This window comes from Pongo pygmaeus, chromosome 14 (genome assembly GCF_028885625.2).
Source record: "Pongo pygmaeus isolate AG05252 chromosome 14, NHGRI_mPonPyg2-v2.0_pri, whole genome shotgun sequence".
Taxonomy (NCBI): domain Eukaryota; kingdom Metazoa; phylum Chordata; class Mammalia; order Primates; family Hominidae; genus Pongo; species Pongo pygmaeus.
This window is the reverse complement of record NC_072387.2, coordinates 27,414,331-27,437,072: the sequence shown is the minus strand read 5'-3', so window position 1 is coordinate 27,437,072 and position 22,742 is coordinate 27,414,331. Positions and strand designations below refer to the sequence as shown.

At 41.1% G+C, this 22,742-nt stretch overlaps 1 protein-coding gene across 8 annotated transcripts in view; it reads left to right on the top strand.

The window, feature by feature from the left end:
* ZDHHC20 (zinc finger DHHC-type palmitoyltransferase 20) overlaps positions 1–14,041 on the top strand; it is an 85,905-nt gene extending 71,864 nt beyond the window's left edge. For 2 of the 8 annotated variants that reach the window (XM_054446295.2, XM_063650608.1), the window contains 4 exons: positions 3,819–3,908; positions 5,281–5,396; positions 8,101–8,178; positions 9,727–14,041. In XM_054446295.2, coding sequence (XP_054302270.1) covers positions 3,819–3,908; positions 5,281–5,396; positions 8,101–8,138 — 244 coding nt within the window. In that variant the 3' untranslated portion in view covers positions 8,139–8,178; positions 9,727–14,041. Of the gene's footprint in view, positions 1–3,818; positions 3,909–4,884; positions 4,930–5,280; positions 5,400–8,100; positions 8,179–9,726 lie in introns of those variants that run through there. The other 6 variants (XM_054446297.2, XM_054446294.2, XM_054446292.2 and 3 more) reach the window with 5 other exon arrangements.
* The last annotated feature ends 8,701 nt before the right edge of the window (positions 14,042–22,742 follow it).

Below are 22,742 nucleotides of genomic sequence, written 5' to 3'. Positions count from 1 at the left end.
GGAGGCCGAGGCAGGTGAATCACTTGGGGCCAGGAGTTCAAGACCAGCCTGGCCAACATGGCGAAACCCGGTCTCTACTAAAAATACAAAAATTAGCTGGGTGTGGTGGCACACACCTGTAGTTCCAGCTACTCAGGAGGCTGAGGCACAAGAATCACTTGAACCTGGGAGACAGAGGTTGCAGTGAGCTGAGATGGCACCAACACACTGCAGCCTGGGCAACAGAGCAAGACTCTCTCAAAAACAAAACAAAACAAAAAATTTTAGATGCTAAATGTTATGCTTCTGGGTTGCATTTTTCTAATAAGTTGTGATACCTCTTATTTTTGTTAGTCTATATATGTTTTTTTCTATGGCTACTTTTAAGACTCTATCACTGCTTCATGCAATTTGATTATGATATATCTTGATCTAGTTTTCTAGTTTCTTGTGCTTGGTATTAGTTGAGCTTTTTGGATCTCTGGTTTTAGAGCTTTAATCAAATTTGGAAAATATTGTTAACCATTATTTTGTCATCTCCTTCCCCCTATTACTGTGAGGACTCCCAATTACACGTGTTATCAGTCACTCACAGTCCTCCCACAGCTCACTGATGCACTGTTCATTTTTTGTCTTTTTTCTGTGTTTCATTTTGTATAGATCCTATTGCTGTATCTTCAAGTTCATCGATCTCTTTTGTATACTTTATCCATTGTCTAATGTATTCAAGATTTTCCCCCTCCCATTGGTTGGAACACAGATTACTTGTTTTGAAGTTATTTTCTCTAAACAGAAATTTTGAAGTTATTTTCTGTAAACAGCGAATTCTAAGTCAATAGGATTTTGTTGTTGTTGTTTGTTTTCCTTCCTTTAAAGATGTTCCATTATCTTCCGGTCTGCACTGTTTCTAATGAAAAGTCAGCCTGACTCCCATCTTTATTTCATTGTTTATAAATTACTATCCTTTCCCCTCCTGTAGCTACTTTTAAGATTTTATCCTTATCATTGGTTTTAAGCGGTTTGATGAGGTTCCTTGGTGTTTATCCTCCCTGGGGTTCATTAGGCTTCTCGGATCTGTAAGTTCATAGTTTTCATCAGATTTGAATAATTTTCATCAATTATGTCTTTATTTTTTTCTGCCTATTCCCCTCTTTCCACCTCCTCCCTGACCAGCTTTTCTGGTACTCTCAGGTATACATATGTTAAATAGCTTGATAGTGACCCACAGGTCATTGCTATTTTGTCCTTCTCTGCCATCTTCTTTTCTCTGTTTGCTTCATTTTGGTTAATTTCTACTGCTAATATCCACAAGTTCACTGATCTCTTCTATAATGTCTAGCCTGCTGGTAAGCTCCTCCAATGAATCTTTCACTTAAGATTTTAAAAATATTTATTTATTTATTTATTTATTTATTTATTTAGAGACAGAGTCTTGCTCTGTCACCCAGGCTGGAGTGCAGTGGTGCAATCTATAGGCTCACTGCAACCTGTGCCTCCTGGGTTCAAGCAATTCTTGTGCCTCAGCCTCCAAAGAAGCTGGGATTACTGGTGCATACCACCACACGTGGCTAAGTTTTGTATTTTTAGTAAAGACAGGGTTTCACCATGTTGGCCAGGCTGGTCTCAAACTCCTGGCCTCAAGCAATCCGCCCACCACGTCCTCCCATGCTATTACAGGCATGAACCACCATGCCTGGCCCAGATGTTGTATTTTTCAGCTCTGGAAGTTCGGTTTGGTTTTTTTTATATCTTACATTTCTCTTTTCATTGTATCTTTCCTTTTAATTCACAGGTACATTTATAATCATTTTAAAGTCTTGTTTGCTAATTTTCACTGAAATTGCTAATTTTCTGATTTTTTTCTATTGACTTTTTTTTCTTAGCTATAGGTCACATCTGTGCTACTTTTCATGTCCAGTAACTTTTGATTGGGTGGTGGACATTTTGAACGCTACTTTGCTGCCTATGTAGATTGGCCTCCCGAAGGGCTAGGATTACAGGCATTACTACTGCACTTGGCCTGAGGCTTGTTTTAAGCTTTATTACGTTGAGTCCAGAGTAGTACGTTCTGTAGTGCTAGTTTAGCGCTCCAATAAATGGAGTTTCTACCAAATCCTGTGTTTAGTGAGATGACCCCAGTCAAGCTGGTCAAATTTGAATGCTTCCCAGTGCTGTGAAAGCTCTGTGAATTATTCATCATTCATTATTCCCAGTTGTTCTTTTCCTGAATTCACAAGTGCAGCTTAGTATTTATCAAAAGACCTCAGGTACACCACAGGGCAGATTTCTGTAGCCATTTCTCTGCATATCTTGCTCTCTCTCAACTCTGTCCCATAGATTTTAAGTCACCTTAGCCCCTCTTTTTTTTTTTTTTTTTTTTTTTTTTTTTTGGAGACAGAGTCTCACTCTGTCTCAAAGTGAGACAGACTGAGTGCTCAGGCTGAAGTGCAGTGGTGCGATCTTGGCTCACTGCAACCTCCGCCTCCTGGGTTCAAGCGATTCTCATGCCTCAACCTCTCTAGTAGCTAGGATTACAGGTGCCTGCCACCACACCCAGCTAATTTTTGTGTTTTTAGTAGAGACAGCGTCTCACCATGTTGGCCAGGATGGTCTTGAACTCCTGACCTCAAGTGATCCGCCTGCCTCAGCCTTCCAAAGTGCTGGGATTACAGATGTGAGCCACTGCACCTGGCCCACCACAGCCTCAAAACTCCCACCTCTGTCATCTCAATTCAGTGAAACTACCTTGTTCTGCTTGGTTTCCCACCCCCCGTAGTGCCAAGGTCCCGGCAGAAAGCTGTGACTTACTTGGTTTTGTTTTTCTTTGTTCTGAGACCACAGCTCTCTACTGCCTATTTTGAAAACAGTTATTTCCTACTGTTCAGTTTCTGACTATGTACAGTTTACCAGTTATTCCATATTGGCTAGAAATAAAAGTCCCTATAGTATACAATTTCGATGTGTTTAGATAATATGAAAATAAGGCATAAGTATGCTCTTTTTAGACCGTAAGTTTCTTGAAGGCAGAAATTTTCTTCTGTTTTGTTCACTATTTCCTATATCTGTAGTGCTTAAAATAATACCTAGAACATCATAGGCATTCAGTAAATATTTTTTTAATGAATATTGTTGAATAAATAAATATGTAGAACTTACATCATGAATTTCAGTTTGAGCCTGAATGATTACAATAAGCAGGTCAGTTACCCGAATACTTGAATACCTATGCTTGGGGTGCTATACTAGGCATCATAATCTTAACAGGCACAGAAGACATTGTTTCTAAATGTATGTAAATTATAAAAGAAAAGGGCTTATGTCTGCAATAGAGGTAGTAGTCTGTTCTCACACTGCTGATAAAGACATACCAGAGACTGGGTAATTTATAAAGGAAGGATGTTTAATTGACTCACACATGGCTGAGGAGACCTCACTATCATAGTGGAAGGCAAGGAGAAGCAAAGTCACGTTTTACATGGTGGCAGACAAGAGTATGTGCCAGGGGAACACTCGTTTATAAAACTATCAGATCTCGTGAGATTTATGCATTATCATGAGAACAGCACAGGAAAAACCTGCCTCCATGATTCATTTACCTCCCAGTGGGTCCCTCCGTTGACAGTGGGAATTATGGGAGCTACAATTCAAGATGAGATATGGGTGAAGACACAGCCAAACCATATCAAGGTAATAACCCCTAAATTAGAAATTTTAGGAATTACTTCCTTATATGACAAGTTATGATAATGTATGCCATGTCTCTGAAAAATGGGTGTTAAATTTGACCATTTTGATTTAACATAACATTATTTAAATTATTACTATTTTTCATTATGCAGCTTGGGTGATGGTTGCAGTTTTCCAACTCGCCTTGTGGGGATGGATCCAGAACAAGCTTCTGTTACAAACCAGAATGAATATGCCAGAAGGTATGCTTCTTGTCCTTATGCTTTTCCATATTCATCATAAAGCAAACCGTATACATGTGTTGTGTGTACATCTTATGAGTAAATACAGTAGTGATTTAGTAAGCCAGCATAGTTAGGGAAAGAGAAATTTAAATTTCTTTAACTGAGGGTTAATAAAGGTATATGTGCTAATGACCATAATTTTTTATAATCTAAACCAGAACACTTAAGAGTAGGAAAGAGAATGCTTGTTTATTAATAGTTAAACCAGGATAATCACATAAGGCTGGAAATGTCTGGGCAAGCTGGGAAGCAACTAAGACCTTTCAAGATTTGATAAGATTGGTTTATGTCAGTTATGTTTTTGCAAATAAATTAGTCATTATACTAATCACCATTTTATTTTGATAAACAAATTTTAATATACTATCAAAATAATGAGGATTCAAAAATACAAATTTTTTTTCATTAATTCATCTTAGAGGAAATTTTCCCATAATATTTGCATGGCAAGTAAACTTTCATACATTCAGTAATAGTTCATTTTAAATGAAATTTTAAAGAAGCTAGAGATACTTGTGTCCAAGTAAAACATTCATAATTTATTCACTACAGAAATAAGTTGTAGGAGAAGAGGAATGATAAGTTCTAAGCTAGCATATTAATATTGGAAGAACCATAAGTCTTAGAACGTAGCTTAAAGCCTTAGACCTTTGAGTTCTAACATTTGTTAGGGTTCTGGCCAAGTCACTTAAACTATGAGCCTCAGTTTCCACCTCTATAAAATTAGGATAATGATACTTACCACCAAAGGTTATTTTGAGGGTTGAGATAATGTGTATAAGATGCCTAGCATCATGTCTGGCCCATAATAGAGAACCAACAAATATTAGTTTCCTTTTCCTCTTCCTTTCCTTCCTCCATTCCCTCCCTCCCTGGATCTTTTAGCTAGAAAAATAAGTCTACGCTAAATCACTGAATCATTTTTTCCCCTTAGATCTAAACTGCAGAGGTAGAAAGCAGAAAACTTGGGAAATGACAGGTAATTGTTTTGTACTGGCCACAGATATAGATCCTCACCTGTCCTTGTACTACCTATGGCTCCTGATTAACATATTAAGAACATTTCAGACTGGCCTCTGAAGCTTTTTAAATTTTGACTAATTGTTTTCATTGGCAGTGTTGGAATACAGATTCTTGGGTCTAGAGAGCCATTTAATGGGGGGTTGTGGGCCTATTTTTATTTTGAAGATAGTTTTTTCAGAGTGCTAAGATCTCATGAGTTGCCCTCACATATTTAGGAGAAGGAATATTAATTTGCTGCTTATTAATTTATTAAGTATCCATAGTTGAGCATTAAGCTATTTACTAAGTTGTTTGCTCTTCTTTTCAGTAGTGGCTCAAATCAGCCTTTTCCTATCAAACCACTTAGTGAATCAAAAAACCGCTTGTTGGACAGTGAATCTCAGTGGCTGGAGAATGGAGCTGAAGAAGGCATCGTCAAATCAGGTAATAGTTCTCATTTGAAACACTGCTTTGTCTGGTTCAAATGAAAAGCACCAGATATAATACATGTGGAAAAATCAAAATAATGTAACATTTAAAAAATACTAAAATATGTGAAACTTTTAAATATATGCTGGGCGCGGTGGCTCACGCCTGTAATCCCAACACTTTGGGAGGCCGAGGCGGGCGGATCACAAGGTCAGGAGAACGAGACCATCCTGGCTAACACGGTGAAACCCCGTCTCTACTACAAATATAAAAAATTAGCCAGGCGTGGTGGCAGGCGCCTGTAGTCCCAGCTACTTGGAAGGCTGAGGCAGGAGAGTGGCGGGAACCCGGGAGGCGGAGCTTGCAGTGAGCTGAGATCGCGCCACTGCACTCCAGCGTGGGTGACAGAGCCAGACTCTATCTCAAAAAATAATAGTAATAAAAAATAAATAAATAAAATATATATAGGGTGTTTGTGTTTCTTAGTAGCTTCTATGAGGAAGGGATAGAGCAAGGAGAGTATAGTGGCTCATGTTGTTTTTTTCTATGCAACTGCAGGTTTTTGTTAACCCAGCCACATATTTCTCCACTCAGATATGGAAAGTTCTTTTGGCATTGACTGTTCTGAATAAGCAACGTTATTCTTTTTTTTTTTTTTTTTTGAGATGGAATTTTGCTCTGTTACCAGGCTAGAGTGCAGTAGCACGATCACTGCTCACTGCAACCTCCGCCTCCCGGGTTCAAGCGATTCCCCTGCCTCAGCCTCCCGAATAGCTGGGACTACAGGTGGTTGCCACCACGCCCAGCTAATTTTTTGTATTTTAGTAGAGACGGGGTTTCACCATGTTGGCCAGGATGATCTGGATCTCCTGACCTTGTGATCCACCCGCCTCAGCTTCCCAAAGTGCTGGGACTATAGGAATGAGCCACCACGCCTGGCCAGCAGTGTTATTCTTTAGGGTCCCAGCTTTTGCTTAGTTGAAAATAATTCTTGAAAAGCATTACATTCTTTGCTGCCTTAGTTAAAAAAAAGAGCACGCTGGCCAGGCACGGTGGCTCATGCCTATAATCCCAGCACTTTGGGAGGCCGAGGTGGGCGGATCACAAGGTCAAGAGTTAGAGACCAGCCTGGCCAATGTGGTGAAACCCCATCTCTACTAAGAATACAAAAATTAAGGCCGGGTGTGGTGGCTCACGCCTGTAATCCCAGCACTTTGGGAGGCCAAGGCGGGCGGATCACAAGGTCAGGAGATCGAGACCATCCTGGCTAACATGGTGAAACCCCGTCTCTACTAAAAATACAAAAAAATTAGCCGGACGTGGTGGTGGGCGCCTGTAGTCCCAGCTACTCGGGAGGCTGAGGCAGGAGAATGGCGTTGACCCGGGAGGCGGAGCTTGCAGTGAGCCGAGATTGCGCGCCACTACACTCCAGCCTGGGCGACAGAGTGAGACTCTGTCTCAAAAAAAAAAAAAAAAAGAATACAAAAATTAGCTGGGTGTGGTGGCACGTGCCTGTAATCCCAGCTACTCGGGAGACTGAGGCAGGAGAATTGCTTGAACCTGGGAGGTGGAGGTTACAGTGAGCCGAGATCGTACCACCGCACTCCAGCCTGGGTGACAGAGTGAGACTCCATCTCAGGGAAGAAAGAAAAAAAAGAGCACACTGAAGATATTTTAATCTTTTCTAGGTGACTCTTAATCATTTATGAATTGAGGATTCAGGTATAGAATAGTCAGTAAAATTGAAGTGGGAATTTTCATCAAACCTGGGTTTAAAATATTGTCTGGCTACTTAACTAGCATTACAGCCTAAAACACATCTGTTTTTTAATGATAATAGTAATAACACTGATTATCTCCTTGCACTATAGAAAAGTGGTTTTGGGTCAGGCACAGTGGCTCACACCTGTAATCCCAGCACTTCGGGAAGCTGAGGCAGGAGGATCACTTGAGCTCAGGAGTTTGAGACCAGCCTGGGCCACATAGCCTATCTCTACCAAAAACTTTGGGAAAAAAATTTTCTAGGCCTGATGGCATGTGTCTGTAGTCCCAGCTACTCAAGAGGCTGAGGTGAGAGGATTGCTTGAGCCTGGGAGATTGAAGCTACAGTGAGCTATGATCATGCCAGTGCACTTCAGCCTGGATGACAGAGCAAGACCCTGTCTCAAAAGGAAAAAGAAAAAGGATTCTGGACATTTAGCTCCATTTGTACTAACTGTAGCAAATACCCTAAATACCCTTAAAGACCTACTGTTAGAATTTCTGAGGTTTTTTTGTTGTTGTCTTAACTTTTAGCAGCATTTAAAACATTCTCTTAAATTAGTATCTTTAGGATCTTCATTAGGATCATTACACCTTTTGTGTAAGGTCAAGGAAAAATTTGGAAGTTTAAGGCCAGCCTAGGCAATACTATTGAGGCCCATCTCTAAAAAATAAAGATCTAGGGAAAAGTTCATTTTGTGAACTTCTTAATTATTGCTGTTTAACATCTTTAAAGCCAATAGGTATTTCCACGAGATAAACATAAAATCAGACTTTTGACTGCTAATGTTAGCTCTTTACTTACAGAATCTAGGTTCTATAAGAAGACAAATGGTTGACACCATAAGCCTATTTTGTATTTACATGATAGTCATTTTTGCTGTCATTTTACCATTTAGCCAGAAACTTAATACTTCTTTTTTTTTTTGTCATGTCGTATATAATTATGTGCTTACAGGGACAAATAACCATGTAACAGTGGCAATAGAAAATTGAGTACCACTTGTTCATAACTAACCATTTGAATAAGAGCAAGGTAAGACAGTATAAAGGTAATCCTTGAATAAATGCAGCTTATTTGCATATTTCATAATCTTTAAACAATTTGCAGTTCTATTTTTTTAGTCTTTTTAATTATATCAGCAAAATTAGACAGTACAGGAAAGACTAGAATGTAACATCTGCCCACATCTCATTTTCCTTATTCCTTATAGCACAGTCTTAGTAATTATTTGTTGGTAAATTAATGCAGAAACTAATAAAAATAGTTTAGGACTAGTATGTGGACCACGGGCCTTTTCAGTAAGCAGCACCTTATTAATTAAAGAAAAAACGGTGGCCAGGCAAGGTGGCCCACACCTCTAATTCCAGCACTTCGGGAGGTCAAGGCGGGAGGATCACTTAAGCCCAGGAGTGAGAGAGCAGCCTGGTCAGATACTTAAATTAGTATAGTGAGACCTCATCTTGACAAAAAATAAAAAATTAGCCAGGTTTGTGTTGATGCACACCTGTATAGTCCCAGTTACCTGGGAGGCTGAAGTGGAAGGATCACTTGAGCCCAGGAGGTCGAGGCTGCAGTGAGCCAAGATAGCACCACTGCACTCCAGCCTGGGTAACAGAGCAAGGCCCTGTCTCAAAAAAAGAAAAAAGAAAAAAAGGTGACTTTTGTCCACTATTGAGGAAATTCGACCCAGAGAAAATTGACCAAAATTAAAGGCTCTAAAAAAGAAATAAGAGGTTTATTTATGTTATATGGTTTTTGTAAAAGACACAGCAAGAGAAAATTGCTAAGTAGTAAATTACCACAAACATGGAGCTTATCACATTTGTCATCCTGTTCCTGTAAAACAGGAGTTTGTTTTTCTAAAAGTATCTTATCTGGAGTGTCAGCTAGAGGAGCATCTGTGTCCTCACTTGTGGGCTTGTCCTCAGCAGTTAGGTCCTTGCAGAGGACCTTGAGCCTGCGTGCAGGGCTGCAGCCAGAGCCTAAGACCCAGGACAGAGTCAGATCACAGGCACTAGGGGTGGAGGTCATGTCAGGCAGAGTGGGCTGCAGTCAGAAGAGGAGCTATATGTCCCGCCTACGGTGATTGTAAGCCAGGTCCATGCCACCAAGAGCTGGAGCTGTGGAGTAGTACTTGGTCCCCAGACAAGCCCTTAGTCCGAGGTCTACATTTCTTCTTAGTGTGGGTGGAATAATTGCTGATGCTTGTGGTTGTTGAGAATCCTCAGCTGCAGTTCCTTTAACAGTTGCTGTGGGAAGTTTTCTACATCTTGCACCAATCTTAGGACAGGTGTCAGTGGACCAGATGTCTTCTCAAATGATGTCCAAGTTAGCAGTCTGGGAGTACTGTAGGATTCTTCCTTTTAAAATACTCTTTTGATTGCTTCTGGGGAAGACAGTAATACCCGCTCATTTACTGCTACAAAAATCTTTATTATTATAATATTAGTAGTGTTAAGGAACTCATTTTCCATCTTGTTATATTAGTAGCTTTGTACCTTAGCTCACAGAACCATTTAGTAAATATTTTCAGAAATAAAAAATCAAGTTTTAACCAATGATTTGTTTCTTTTTTTGTAGGTGTATGAAAACATTATAGACTGATATTTTCAATTTTCATTTGCAAGAAAATGATCAAAGGAATGAAATAATTGAAGTATAACAGAAGTTATATTTTTTAAAACAGAAAGCCTTTGTACAGTTTCTGGGATTCACAGAAGCACGACTCCAGAGCAGAACGATGCCTTAATCTTAAGTGTCCATTTGTGCAGCATTGACTTAGAGCTACGAAAGTGACTTAATGTTATTCTGGAAATAATACTTACCTGTTATGAGATGCTATTATATGAGCTGTCATCACATTTTAACATGCATATGTATTTTTTGATACCTGAATTATATTATTAGAATAAGTATCCATATACATTTTCACTCCAAAAACACAAGCTTAAAAATTTGAAAGTAAAGTACATCTAGGGCAAATGGTGGCTGAAAGTGAATAATATTCAAATTACTGTTGCTTGTACTGTATAAGGAAAACTGCTTTTTTAAATTGAGTATTTGCTAATTTATAATTACTATTTTATACTTTTCAACATTTTTAATAACTTTTTTTATTGTTGGCTATAACAGAAGGATTCAGATACCTAAATATCATTTAGAACATAGAACACATTGGTCTAATTCATTGAAAGCTTAGTTATAAGCATTAATACAACCATGTAGTAGAGCAAGTGCCCAAGGCTTAAAGGGAACTTGGCAGTGTAAGAAATATTTTGGGTTCTCTCTGCTATTTTATAACTTTTTTTGTTGATCTTTCAGGGGTATGTACATGGGCAGAGAATCACAAAGGTACATGTGCTGGAGAAATACTGGACACAGTAGGAAGAAGTATAGGTGTCCAGAAGAAAAGCTAAGAGGAATATTGTAATTTGTTAAAAAAAATAGTTTTGAGTTTTAACAGCAGTTAGCATAAAGCATGCTGTTGACTTGACTTTCAAATTTCAATGTAGGTAATGACTAAAAATTACTTTGAAACTTTTTACAGTGATACTGTAACAGCTTAAACAGTGATTTAAAATGCAATTCAAACTAGGCAAAAAAAACTTTAGAATAAGTTTTCCTCCTGGCTGTCAGTTGGAAATTCTAACCTGAGTGGTCATTTTACATTCCCAGTCTCTGAGAAGTGGATTCTACTCTTAGATGCACACTCTTAAGTCTGACTTCCTAACAGCAACCCCTTTATGACTAGACACATTTCTCCCTTTTCCTTTTAAAATCTAAGCGACAGGAGTTGTTGCATTAACTCCAAAGAAAAGTACAGGATAAACAATGTAGAAATGTTACTCCTCATTTACACGTTTTAGTCAGACACACACGCACGCACGCACGCACGCCCGCCCGCCCGCCCGCCCGCCCGCCCCATAATAATTAATTGATTGCTTCCAGTGAGTGGGTGGAGACGAATCTCAGCAGCAGACACACACACACACACACACACACACACACACACACACACACACACACACACACACACACACACACACACACACACACACACACACACACACACACACACACACACACACACACACACACACACACACACTCCCGCCCCATAATAATTGATTGCTTCCAGTGAGTGGGTGGAGACGAATCTCAGCAGCATCTGTGAGTACTACAGGTTGGAGTTTCCTGTCTGTAAAATGGGACTGCAGGGGAGGGGGTGTTGTGAATGAGTTGGACTGGATGACTTCTAACATTCTGCGATGCCTAATTTTGCAAAATCACTTTTCATTCACCCAATAAATTTTTTTCTTCTTTTTTCCAGAGTCTTGCTCTGTCTCCCAGGCAGGAGTGCAGTGGCGGGATCTTGGCTCACTGCAACCTCTGCCTCCCAGGTTCAATAGAGTCTACTGCCTCAGCCTCCCAAGTAGCTGGGATTACAGGCTCATGCCACCATGTCCGGCTAATTTTTACATTTTTAGAAGAGATGAGGTTTCACCATGTTGACCAGGCTGATCATGAACTCCTGACCTCAAATAATCCACCCCCTCCCAAAGTGCTGGGATTACAGGCGTGAGCCACCACGCCCCGCCCCAATAAGTTTTTTGGAGTACCTTCTGTATGCTAAATAATACACTAGGAATAGCTCTATCATTTCCTAGTACAGCATAAATTTTATGGTTGCTACTGTAGGTTTATAATTTGTTGTTTATAGTTTGGTCTAATTTCCATCAGCCATACTAACATTAGATTTTAAAAGGAGGCAACTTTTTTTCTTTTTGAACCAAAGGAATGAGTTAGCTTTGAAAACATAATTTGAGATATTATAGTATGGATTCTTCTACCTTTGTTTCAACTCCTTAATAATGTTGATTCTAGCAAACTAGAATGAGATTTAAGAGATAACAATTATTACTGGGCGTGGTGGCTCATGCCTGTAATCCCAGCACTTTGGGAGGCCGAGGCTGGCGGATCACCTGAGGTCAGGGGTTCGAGATTAGCCTGGTCAAAATGGCAAAACCCTGTCTCCACTAAAAATACAAAAAAAAAACCCACAAAACTGTCCAGGCATGGTGGCACACGCCTGTAGTCCCAGCTCCTCGGGAGGTGGAGGCAGGAGAATCACTTGAACCCAGGAGGCGGAGGTTGCAGTGAGCCGAGATCATGCCTCTGCACTCCAGCCTGGGCGACAAGAGTGAGACTCCATCTCAAAAATATATGTATATCAATTACCAACTAAAAACGTAACTTCAGTTTGGCAGTTTGCATATTATTATAAGGAGATAAATGTTAAAACATACTTGACTACTTTCAGAAATGTTCTCCTGGTACTTTTTGCATTTCTACATTCAGATAAAAAGATTTGCATGTACCTGGCTAACGCCAAGGAAACTTCATTTTTTTCTTCACTATTATGCACTTTCATGGTATAGTCTTTCTCAGTTCTTTTAATTTTTGTTATTTAACATCTTTAATAGCACAGCAAACATCTTTTCAGAAATTTTCAGTTAAAGCCTTTGAATTACTTATCTTTGATTTAATTTACAGCCAGCATTTTGCCACGTTCTAAATAATATTTAGCTGAACTGATTCATATGTATTAATGACCATTCTAGCAAAGGCCTGCAAGTGGTGTGGGAATCAGGGAAAGGCTGCCTCTTTGGTATCTCAACTGGTATTGATTATTGTTATCAACTATTTGGGGAGAAAAAATCAAAATGAAGCCCTGTCAAATTTTAGAAGTACTATCTTTGGTCCTTCAAACACTTGACATTTGTGATGACACCTTAAGAAAAATAAAGTTGAAATTCAGGTCTTGCCATTGCCATTACAAACAAATTAGGAGACCTGGTGTACCTGGGAACAAATTTACTTGAATATTCAGTACCTGAAACTATGCCAAACCAAAGAGCAGCTGCAGTACATTAGTTATTTTAAATGAACAAGTTTACAAAGTTTATTTTCATCTATACGTAAGGATGATTTTTTTAAAACTTTTTACATATTAGTGGTTATGATTCAATGTATCATGAGTGAATTTAACTGTAAGGTGGTTTAAATCAAATATGCAATGTTTACTTGAATTGTATTTCTATTAGCAGATTTTGACTATGTTTACAGGACTGTTTAAATTAAGGATTATCAGGCATGTGAGATCTCCTTTCAGTTATCTTTAAAGTAGATGTATATTAAGGGCTTAGATTTAGGATCTGCATATTCTGGGCATTGAATAGGCAGTAATTTACAAATAAGTTTTGCTTACCTTTTGTTCTAGGGACTAGCACTGCTATCAATGGAAAGTATTTTTAACTAATCTGTTATTAAGAAAGTCATATTTTTGCATTTCAGCCAAAATAAAGACCGTATCTAATAAACTGTTAGAAACAGATAATACATGTCTGAAATCCATATGTTTCATATGATCTAAACTGTATTTTCCAATTTAAATTAAAAATGTAATATAGATTCAGAAAGGTTCATATTTTTCTAATGACTACATTCTATGTTATTTTGTTAGGTTGCATAAAGAAGCAAGGAGTTGTACTTGTATTAAAAGATGAAGAAAGCTATTAGGTATATTTGTACATGACTGCAAATGAGTCTATGCCCGTTTAAAAGAAAAGATGGACACTATTTTAAAGTGAGCTTTAATATGCTTTTATATAAACAAATTTGAAGTACAGTTTAGTTTGGTGGTGTTTACCTAACAAGTACCATAAGCCTTGTATTTGTTCTTATTTGTATAATTCTAGCCTGTGACTTAATGTTGACGCTTTGCTTTGTCTTTTGGCTGGCCTAACCTACATTGACATGTACACAGAACATTTTAAAACTTTTTTTTCAAAAGTCATAATGAATTACTTTATTAATAAACAAATAAAGTCTTGTATTTGAAGTGTTTTCTTTGTTATAAAGTGGTATTTACCAAATGAGAGAATAACTATTATTTTTATCAACTTGAAAATCTGGTAAAATAGTGCTTAGTTAGAGAAAGAGATTGGCTAATAGTTTGGGGAAACCACGTTTAAGATAGGTATTATTTTAGTGCAACAAAATTGTTTATTTAGGTTTATTCAAAACCTAAAGAGTTTAACTTAGCTTTTTACTGAACATAATTTAATTTCAGAAGTCATTTAGGATCTTGAGAACCTTCAGATCACTGTAAGTTGTTGAATTGTGATTGTTAAAATGCTGAATAATTAATAGATTTTATTATGTAGAATTATTTTATGGCATCTGTGTTCCACTGCCCTTCCAAAGAGGCCAAGTTTGTTATTAAAGCCATTTAAAGATTTCCTGTAGCTACATTTATAAAAATTGAAGTATCTCCATGAGAAGGGAAAGATCTTGAAGACAGGTAAAAATATCAAATTGCAGACCGGGCACGGTGGCTCATACCTGTAATTCCAGCACTTTGGGAGGCCGAGGTGGGTGGATCACTTGACGTCAGGAGTTCGAGACCAGCCTGGCCAACATGGTGAAACCCTGTCTCTACTAAAAATATAAAAATTAGCCGGGTGTGGTGGTGCATGCTTGTAATCCCAGCTACTTGGGAGGCTGAGGCAGGAGAATCACTTGAACCCAGAAGGCAGAGGTTGCAGTGACCCGAGATCGTGCCACTGTACTCCAGCCTGGGTGACAGAGCAAGACTCCGTCTCCAAAAAAAAAAAAAAAAAAGTCAAATTGCTGAAATCTGCAATCTGCATATAATATAATCCCACTTAAGAGTTTTACAGTGTCCATGCTGTGTACCTGTGTGTTCAAACTCAGCCTATTAATTGAGTGCCTACTCCAGGGGATGGGTGAGTAGTGGAAATAGAGCCACAGGCATCCTGCCTTTGCAGGCAGTGGCCCTGTGTGGGGTACACGCATACAGGTACAACACCCCTCTGGGTGTTAATTGGTAGAGGGAGTGAGAAATGATGGCTTATGGTTTGTCTCATTCAGCCACCGAAGTGACAACCCTCTATTTAGAAGATTTACCAACTATGATCCTGTGCGTATAACATGGACCAGCTGCTTTAAGTTTTTTACCGCAACCTTCTAAAATAAATTTGAATTATTTGTAACATGTAGCCTCTCTAGATGTGGAGAGGTTGTCAACAATGCTAAAAGTAAAATGAGAAAAACTTGTTTTCCAACCCTTTTGTTAAGATTCACTGGAAAGGAACATTGCCTTCTGGAAATCGCTTATGGGAATGCAATTTTTACAGCATTTCTTGGACTCATGTCCTCATTCGTTTCATGGGTTGAAGGAAGGGCAGAAGACAGTGAAGGAGGGGAAAGGTTCCGGCCAATGCATTTAGAAGCACTGATCCACAGGCGTGCTATTACTCAGCACTCCTGTGGATACAATGATAAACTTCACTCAGCACTCCTGTGGATACAATGTTAAACTTAGGTCCTTCATTCAAATGCCTGTATCTAGCTTTTCTACATGTTTAGATGTGCTCACCACATATTAAAAATAGATGTGAAGTAGTGTGAATATTTTCAATACAGTCATCTCTTGGTATCCATGGGGATACAGAGGTCTGCTTGAGCATCCTCGGATTTTGATACCCATGGGGATTGGTCTAGGACCTCCCGCAGATACCAAAATCCACAGATGCTCAAGTCCCTGATATAAAATGGCCTAGTATCAGGCACAGTGGCTCACGCCTGTAACCCCAACACTTTTAGAGGCCGAGACAGGTGAATCACTTGAGCTGAGGAGTTCGAGATCACCCTGGGCAACGTGGTGAAATCCTGCCTCTACAAAACAAAAAACAAAATTAGCCAGGCATGGTGGTGGACGCCTGTAGTCCCAACCATTCGGAAGGCTGAGATGGGAGGATGAATTGAACCCCGGAGGCTGAAGCTGCAGTGAGCAGTGATGGAGTCATTGCACTCCAGCCTGGGTAACAGAGCAAGATCCTGTAAATAAATAAAATGGCCTAGTATTTGCATGTAACCTATGCATATCCTCCCATATACTTTAAATCACCTCTAGATTACTTATAATACCTAATATAGTGTAAATGCTATTAATATATATGTTATATTTTTATTATTATTATTATTATTTTTTTTGAGACGGAGTTTTGCTCTTGTTGCCCAGGCTGGAGTGCAATGGCATAATCTTGGCTCACTGTAACCTCTGCCTCCCAGGTTCAAGCAATTCTCCTGCCTCAGCTTCCCAAGTAGCTGGGATTACAAACATCCCACTATACCTGGCTGATTTTGGTTTGTTTTCTTTTTTTTTTTTTTTTTCAGTAAAGACAGCGTTTCTCCATGTTGGTCAGGCTGGTCTCGAACTCCCAACCTCAGGTGATCCGCCCGCCTCAGCCTCCCAAAGTGCTGGGATTACAGGCATGAGCCACCACACCCGACTTTTTATTTGTATTTTTTATTGCATTGTTATTTGGGTGGAGAGTTCCCTGAATATTTTTGAGCCATGGTTGGCTGAATCTGCAGATGCAGAACCCGTGGATATGGAGCATTGCTTTAGAAAGATTGTCTCCCTAATAGAAAGTGCTAAACCATCTACAGCCGTACCGCTCTGAACATGCCTGATGTCATCTGATCTTGGAAACTAAGTAGGGTCGTGCCTGGTTAGTACTTGGATGGGAGAATGTTAAACCACTGAAAATTACATTAATCTATGCTCTTCTCTGAGTAGTTGGAGGATAGGGAGAAGGGAATTATGCACGTTTATTTAATGTTGAAGTATATATTCTAATTTCATATGACACATTTAATGTTGCTGTATACATAGAGTATATAAAAGTATGTGTTCTAATTTCATGACAAATATCGAGTTAGCAAATATATTTTAGAATACTGTTGGTTAAATTCAAAAGAAAGTCTTTTTTTTTTTTTTATTTGAGACAGAGTTTTGGTCTTGTCACCTAGGCTGGAGTGCAATGGCGTGATCTCAGCTCATAGCAACCTCTGCATCCCAGGTTCAAGTGATTCTCCTGCCTCCCAAGTAGCTGAAACTACAGGCATCTGCCACCACACCTGGCTAATTTTTGTATTTTACTAGAGCCAGGGCTTTGCCATGTTGGCCAGGCTGGTCTCAAACTCCTGACCTCAGGTGATCCACCTGCCTTGGCCTCCCAAAGTGTTGGGATTATAGGCATGAGCCACTGCACCCAGCCAGAAGAAAATGTTTTAAACATTGCTTTTTAAAAATTTTTAAATAATATCAACATATTTATTTGAGAACAGGCGATGAGACTGGCTAATTTTTGTATTTTTCTGGTGGAGACGGAATTTCACCATATTGCCCAGGCTGGTCTCGAACTCCTGGGCTCAAGTGATCTGCCCGCCTTAGCCTCCCAAAGTGTTAGGATTACAGGCGTGAGTCACTGCGCCCAACCTTCAACATTTATTTTAGATTGAAAGGGAACATGTGCAGATTAGTTACACAGGTACATTGCGTTGGTCCTGAGGTTTGGGGTACAGCTGATCCCATTGCCCAGGTAGTGAGCATAGTACTTGATAGACCTACTGTCTACTGTTGCCATCTTTATGTCCATGTTTACCCAATAAACATTGCTTTTATTTTTTATTTTTTTGAGAGGGGTCTCATTCTGGTGCCCAGGCTGGAGTGCAGTGGCACAAACATAGCTCACTGCAGCCTCAACCTCCTGGGCTCAAGCAATCCTCCCACTACACCTTCCTGTGTAGCTAGGACCACAGATGGGCATCACCATGCCCAGTTCATTTTTTTTTTTTTTCTGTAGAAACAGGGGTCTCACTTTGTTGCCCAGGCTGGTCTTGAACTCCTGAGCTCAATCTTCATACATCGGCCTTCCAAAGTGCGGGGATTACAGGTGTGAGCCACCATGGCCAGCCCCAAACATTGCTTCTAGAAATGAAATTCCTAATCTATTTCTGTAGTACATCTGTACTTTGCCCATTGAGAAGTGTTCTGAACCAAAATGTCCATATTCAGATTATAGCCATTATCCCCAATGTGCACTTCATTCTACAAACAGCTGTGTGTAGAGTGGATCTAGTAAATCCATATTTTAATATCTAGTCCTAGGTATTTTGAAGTGAAGATGTTTGTGACAAATTTTTAAAAATGAGATGGTGAATTGGAATTGGCCCACAGGCCATAGTTAACCAACCCCTATGTTAGCAGCTCCATGCATTCCACACCAGTCTCTATAGTAGCAAATAGGAAGCCCTGCTCCTCCCCCACAAAAGGTGACACTTTTGACACATTTTTGGGGTTAAGTTCAAAACCCAATGTCCTTTGGCAGCATTTGTAAAGGAGGAAGGACTCTCTCCAACTGATGGTTTTTTGTTTTTTTTTTTGAGACGGAGTCTCGCACTTTCGCCCAGGCTGGAATGCAGTGGTATGATCTCGGCTCACTGCAAGCTCCGCCTCCCAGGTTCATGCCATTCTCCTGCCTCAGCCTCCTGAGTAGCTGGGACTACAGGTGCCCGCCACCGCACCTGGCTAATTTTTTTTTTTGCATTTTTAGTAGAGACAGGATTTCACCATGTTAGCCAGGATGGTCTCAATCTCCTGACCTCATGATCCGCCCGCCTCAGCCTCCCAAAGTGCTGGGATTACAGGCGTGAGCCACTGCACCAAGCCAACTGATGTTCTTAAGCCATCTCTTTGAGCTGTATCTCATTAATGAATGCTTTACTGGAGAAATCAGAAAAGCATAAAAGGAATGGTTCTATTTGTTTTTAGAAAACACTCCAGATTATACTGTAGTTCCATGTCAGTTCCACTTAACACAGCTGTGTTGCTAGTGGATGAAATTAAGTCCCTTGTTTTGAAACACGTTAGGCTTCTGGGTGTTCGGAGGTGATGACACATGATAAAGTACAGCTAGTAGAATAATACATGTTATAAATATCTCTTTAATTATTTGAACAAATGAAATACTATTTTGTAGGTGGGATTGTTCATTCAGTACTTATTCCTGGGTTTGTGAGTGGGAGAGAGAGGCAGCACCAGGGTAGGTTGCTACAGATGTGTCTTTTTTTTTTTTCCTTTTTTTCTTTTGAGACGAAGTCTCACTCTGTCGCCCAGGCTGGAGTGCAGTGGCGCGATCTTGGCTCACTGAGACCTTCATCTACCGGGTTCAAGCAATTCTCCTGCGTCAGCCTCCCGTATAGCTGGGATTACAGGCATGCACCACCATGCCCGGCTAATTTTTTGTATTTTAGTAGAGACAGGGTCTCACCATGTTGGCCAGCCTGGTCTAAAACTCCTGACCTCAGGTGATCGGCCCACCTGGGCCTCCCAAAGTGCTGGTGAGCCCCTGCGCCCAGCCAGATGTGTCTTTTTAGATGACAGGTGCAGAGTGATCTGTGCCTGTATTTTATATGGCTCTGGCTGTGTACACACTCTTTTTTGAGACAAGAGTCTCACTCTGTCACCCACACTGGAGTGCAGCAGCACAATCACGGCTCACTGCAGCCTCCACTTCCTAGGCTCAAGCAATCCTCCCACCTCAGCCTCCTGAGTAGCTGGGGCCACAGGTGCACGCCGTCATGCCCAGATAATTTTATGTATTTTTTGTAGAGAAGGGGTTCCACCATGTTGCCCTCACTGGTCTTGAACTCCTGGGCTCAAGCGATCTGCCCGCCTTGGCCTACCAAAGTGCTGGGATTACAGGTGTGAGCCACTGCGCCCAGCCAATACTGTCTCATTTACCATTATATTCTCAGTGACTAAAACAGTGCCAGACACATACTAGGCAGTCAGTACTTTCTGAATGAATAGTATAATTCCCTATATATGAACAATCACTATGTATATACAGAAACCTGGAAGGATGTATACCAAAATATCAACAGTAGTGTTTTCTGGTTGGTAGACATTAGGGTAATTTTACTTTCTTTTTTTGTTTAAATTTGCTACAACAACTACATATTATCTTTGTAAACAAGGTGGGGAAAGTTCATTCACTAATTCCTTCTCAGAGTATGATTGTGGTGGCATAAATTGATGCAGTATTACAGGCACAAAGCCACTTCAGCAAACCCTTTTTATAAGGGCCCTAATACATTCATGAGGGAAGAGTCCTCATGACTTAATAACTTTCCAAAAGGCCCCACCTCTTAATACTACCACAGTGGGGATTATTTTGGAGGGGCCACCATCATTCAAACCACGTAGGTGGTATCAGAGAAGACTACATGTAAAATGGGAATTTTTGTCACCATCCAGCGATAATAAGGCCTCACACCTCCCATGGTGACATTAGAGACCACACGGGGAGCAGTAATGAGGCACCTCTCCCCCACCCAGCAGAAGTGTTGTCAGCGGAAGCCAACTGGGGGGTCCCAAAATACCACTGCTACCAACAGTAATGAGATACTCCTCCTACCTACTGGAGTATCAAAGGAAGACAAAGGGGGAACTTTCAAACACACACCGTAGAAATGAGATATGTGTGTGGTTAGTTCAGTTCACATGGCTGTGAGTGTTTAGTGGGTCTGGGGTTAGTCGAGGGAGGAGGCAGAGAGAGGGGAAGGAAGGTGCAGCCCAGAGGTAGAAAGAGGCCAGAGGTGTTCGGATCTGCAGGTGGCTCCTGGGGCGGCAGATAAAACGGGCCTGGAGGGGCAGGTCAGGGCTCTGTTAGGCAGGCCTCCGTGACAGGCTCATGAGTGGAAATTTCACCCTGAGAGGAGACCGCAGACAGATTTTAGGCAAGAGTCTGACATCAGAGAGACAGAAAGGTGTCATGTGGGGAAAAGTGCAGGGAGGAAATGCTGCTGGCCTGAGGCCACACAGGCAGTGGCTGGAACTCAGGATGTCATGAGACCCAAAGCAAGCCAGGCCTGGTGGGGCTGAGAGGTGGGCATGGGTCTGAGAGGTGTTGTAGAAGGCAGGGTGTGCAGGGTTTTGTGCTGAGAGACGGGGGAGGTACTGAGGTCAATATCTGACGTTTTAAGCTCCAGGAGACTGCGAAACATTAAGATAGTGTGATGGACAATTTAACGTGTCATCTTGGCTGGGCCACTGGGTGCCCAGGTATTGGGTCAAACATTATTCCGGGCATGTCTGTGAGGGAAGTTTTGGATGAGGTTAACGTTGGAATCAGTAGACTGAAGAAAGCAGAGGGCCCTCCTCAATGTGTGTGGGCCTGGTCCAGTTAACTGAAGGCCTGAGTAGAACAAAAAGGCTGAGTGACAGGGAACTCTTCCTCATGCCTGACCTCTGAGCTGGGACACGGGCCTTCTTCTGCCCTCAGACTGGAGCTACACTAATAGCTCTCCTGGGTCTCCTGCTGGCTGACCATAGATCTGGAACTTCTCAGCCTCCACAGTTATGTGAACCAGTTTCTTTATTATTATTATTATTATACTTTAAGTTCTAGGCTACGTGTGCACAACGTGCAGGTTTGTTACATACGTATACATGTGCTGTGTTGGTGTGCTGCACCCATGAACTCGTCATTTATATTAGGTATTTCTGTTATTGCTATCCCTCCCCCATCCCCTCACCCCATGACAGGCCCCGGAGTGTGATGTTCCCCACCCGGTGTCCAAATATTCTCATTGGTGAACCAGTTTCTTGTAATAAACGTATTTATACACACACATACACCCCTCCCCCCACACACCCCCCCATTGGTTCTGTTTCTCTAGAGAACCCTGATGTATAGAGATAGAGTCTACAGGAAAATTTAATTTCTGGACTAGAGCAGAGAAATCTGGCTCAGACAGATCAACACTTCAGTGGTGCATGAACCACTGAGAGAGTAATTGTGAGAGAAACGTAGAGCAGCCCTGGGAAACTCATGTTCACGGGGTGAGACTCAGGGAAGACGGGCCTGATTTCAAGCTGAGACCTGAAGCAGGAGTAAGAGTTTCCCAGGCCAGGTGCTGTGGTGGGTAAGCTGAGGGCCCCGCTGGGCACGGGCACAGCAGGTGCAAAGGCCCCGGGGCCAGGAGGAGCCTGCTGGAGGGATTGCAGCAAAAGGAGCTGACAAGGATGTGGTTGCAGAGGTGGGCAAAGGTAGGGCCAGCCATGCAGGGGCTGTCACAGCCCTGGCACTAAAGGCCCCTCTCTACCTGGTAACAGCACTAATGAAGGGAGGTGGTGGTGATGGATATTGTGATAGAAGCATATTCTTTCTGGTTTATCATCCCAAAAATGTATTATCCTGGATATGACTTATGTTTTAAGTATGTGAACATTATTGTGCTTTCTTGGACATCCACTGCCTAGGGCAGACCTCTGCCCTGATGAGTGTTCAGGCACTGGGTGTATTACCCATGTCTTTACTTTTCCCTATTCATTCATGATACTTTGACATCTGGGGCCTTGCTGACTCTGGGGGGACTGCCCCACCTTCCCTATCAGGCTCTCACATGAGGGCTACTATCCATCCACCTGCCTTAGTCACCCCAGGGCCATTGCCAGACATTAGGGATAGTCATCTGCCCCAGAGCCCTGAAATTAAACTAGACAATCCTAAGCCTGTGTGCTCCACTCACCTACTCCTCCCGTGGAAACCATAAAAAGGCTCCAGCCCACAGTTCCTCCCTCTCCCTCTGTTCCTGACTGGCCCAGTGTCTCCTGTGAGGCCCTGTGTGCTGTGCTGGGCCTTCTATTTCTAGGGATG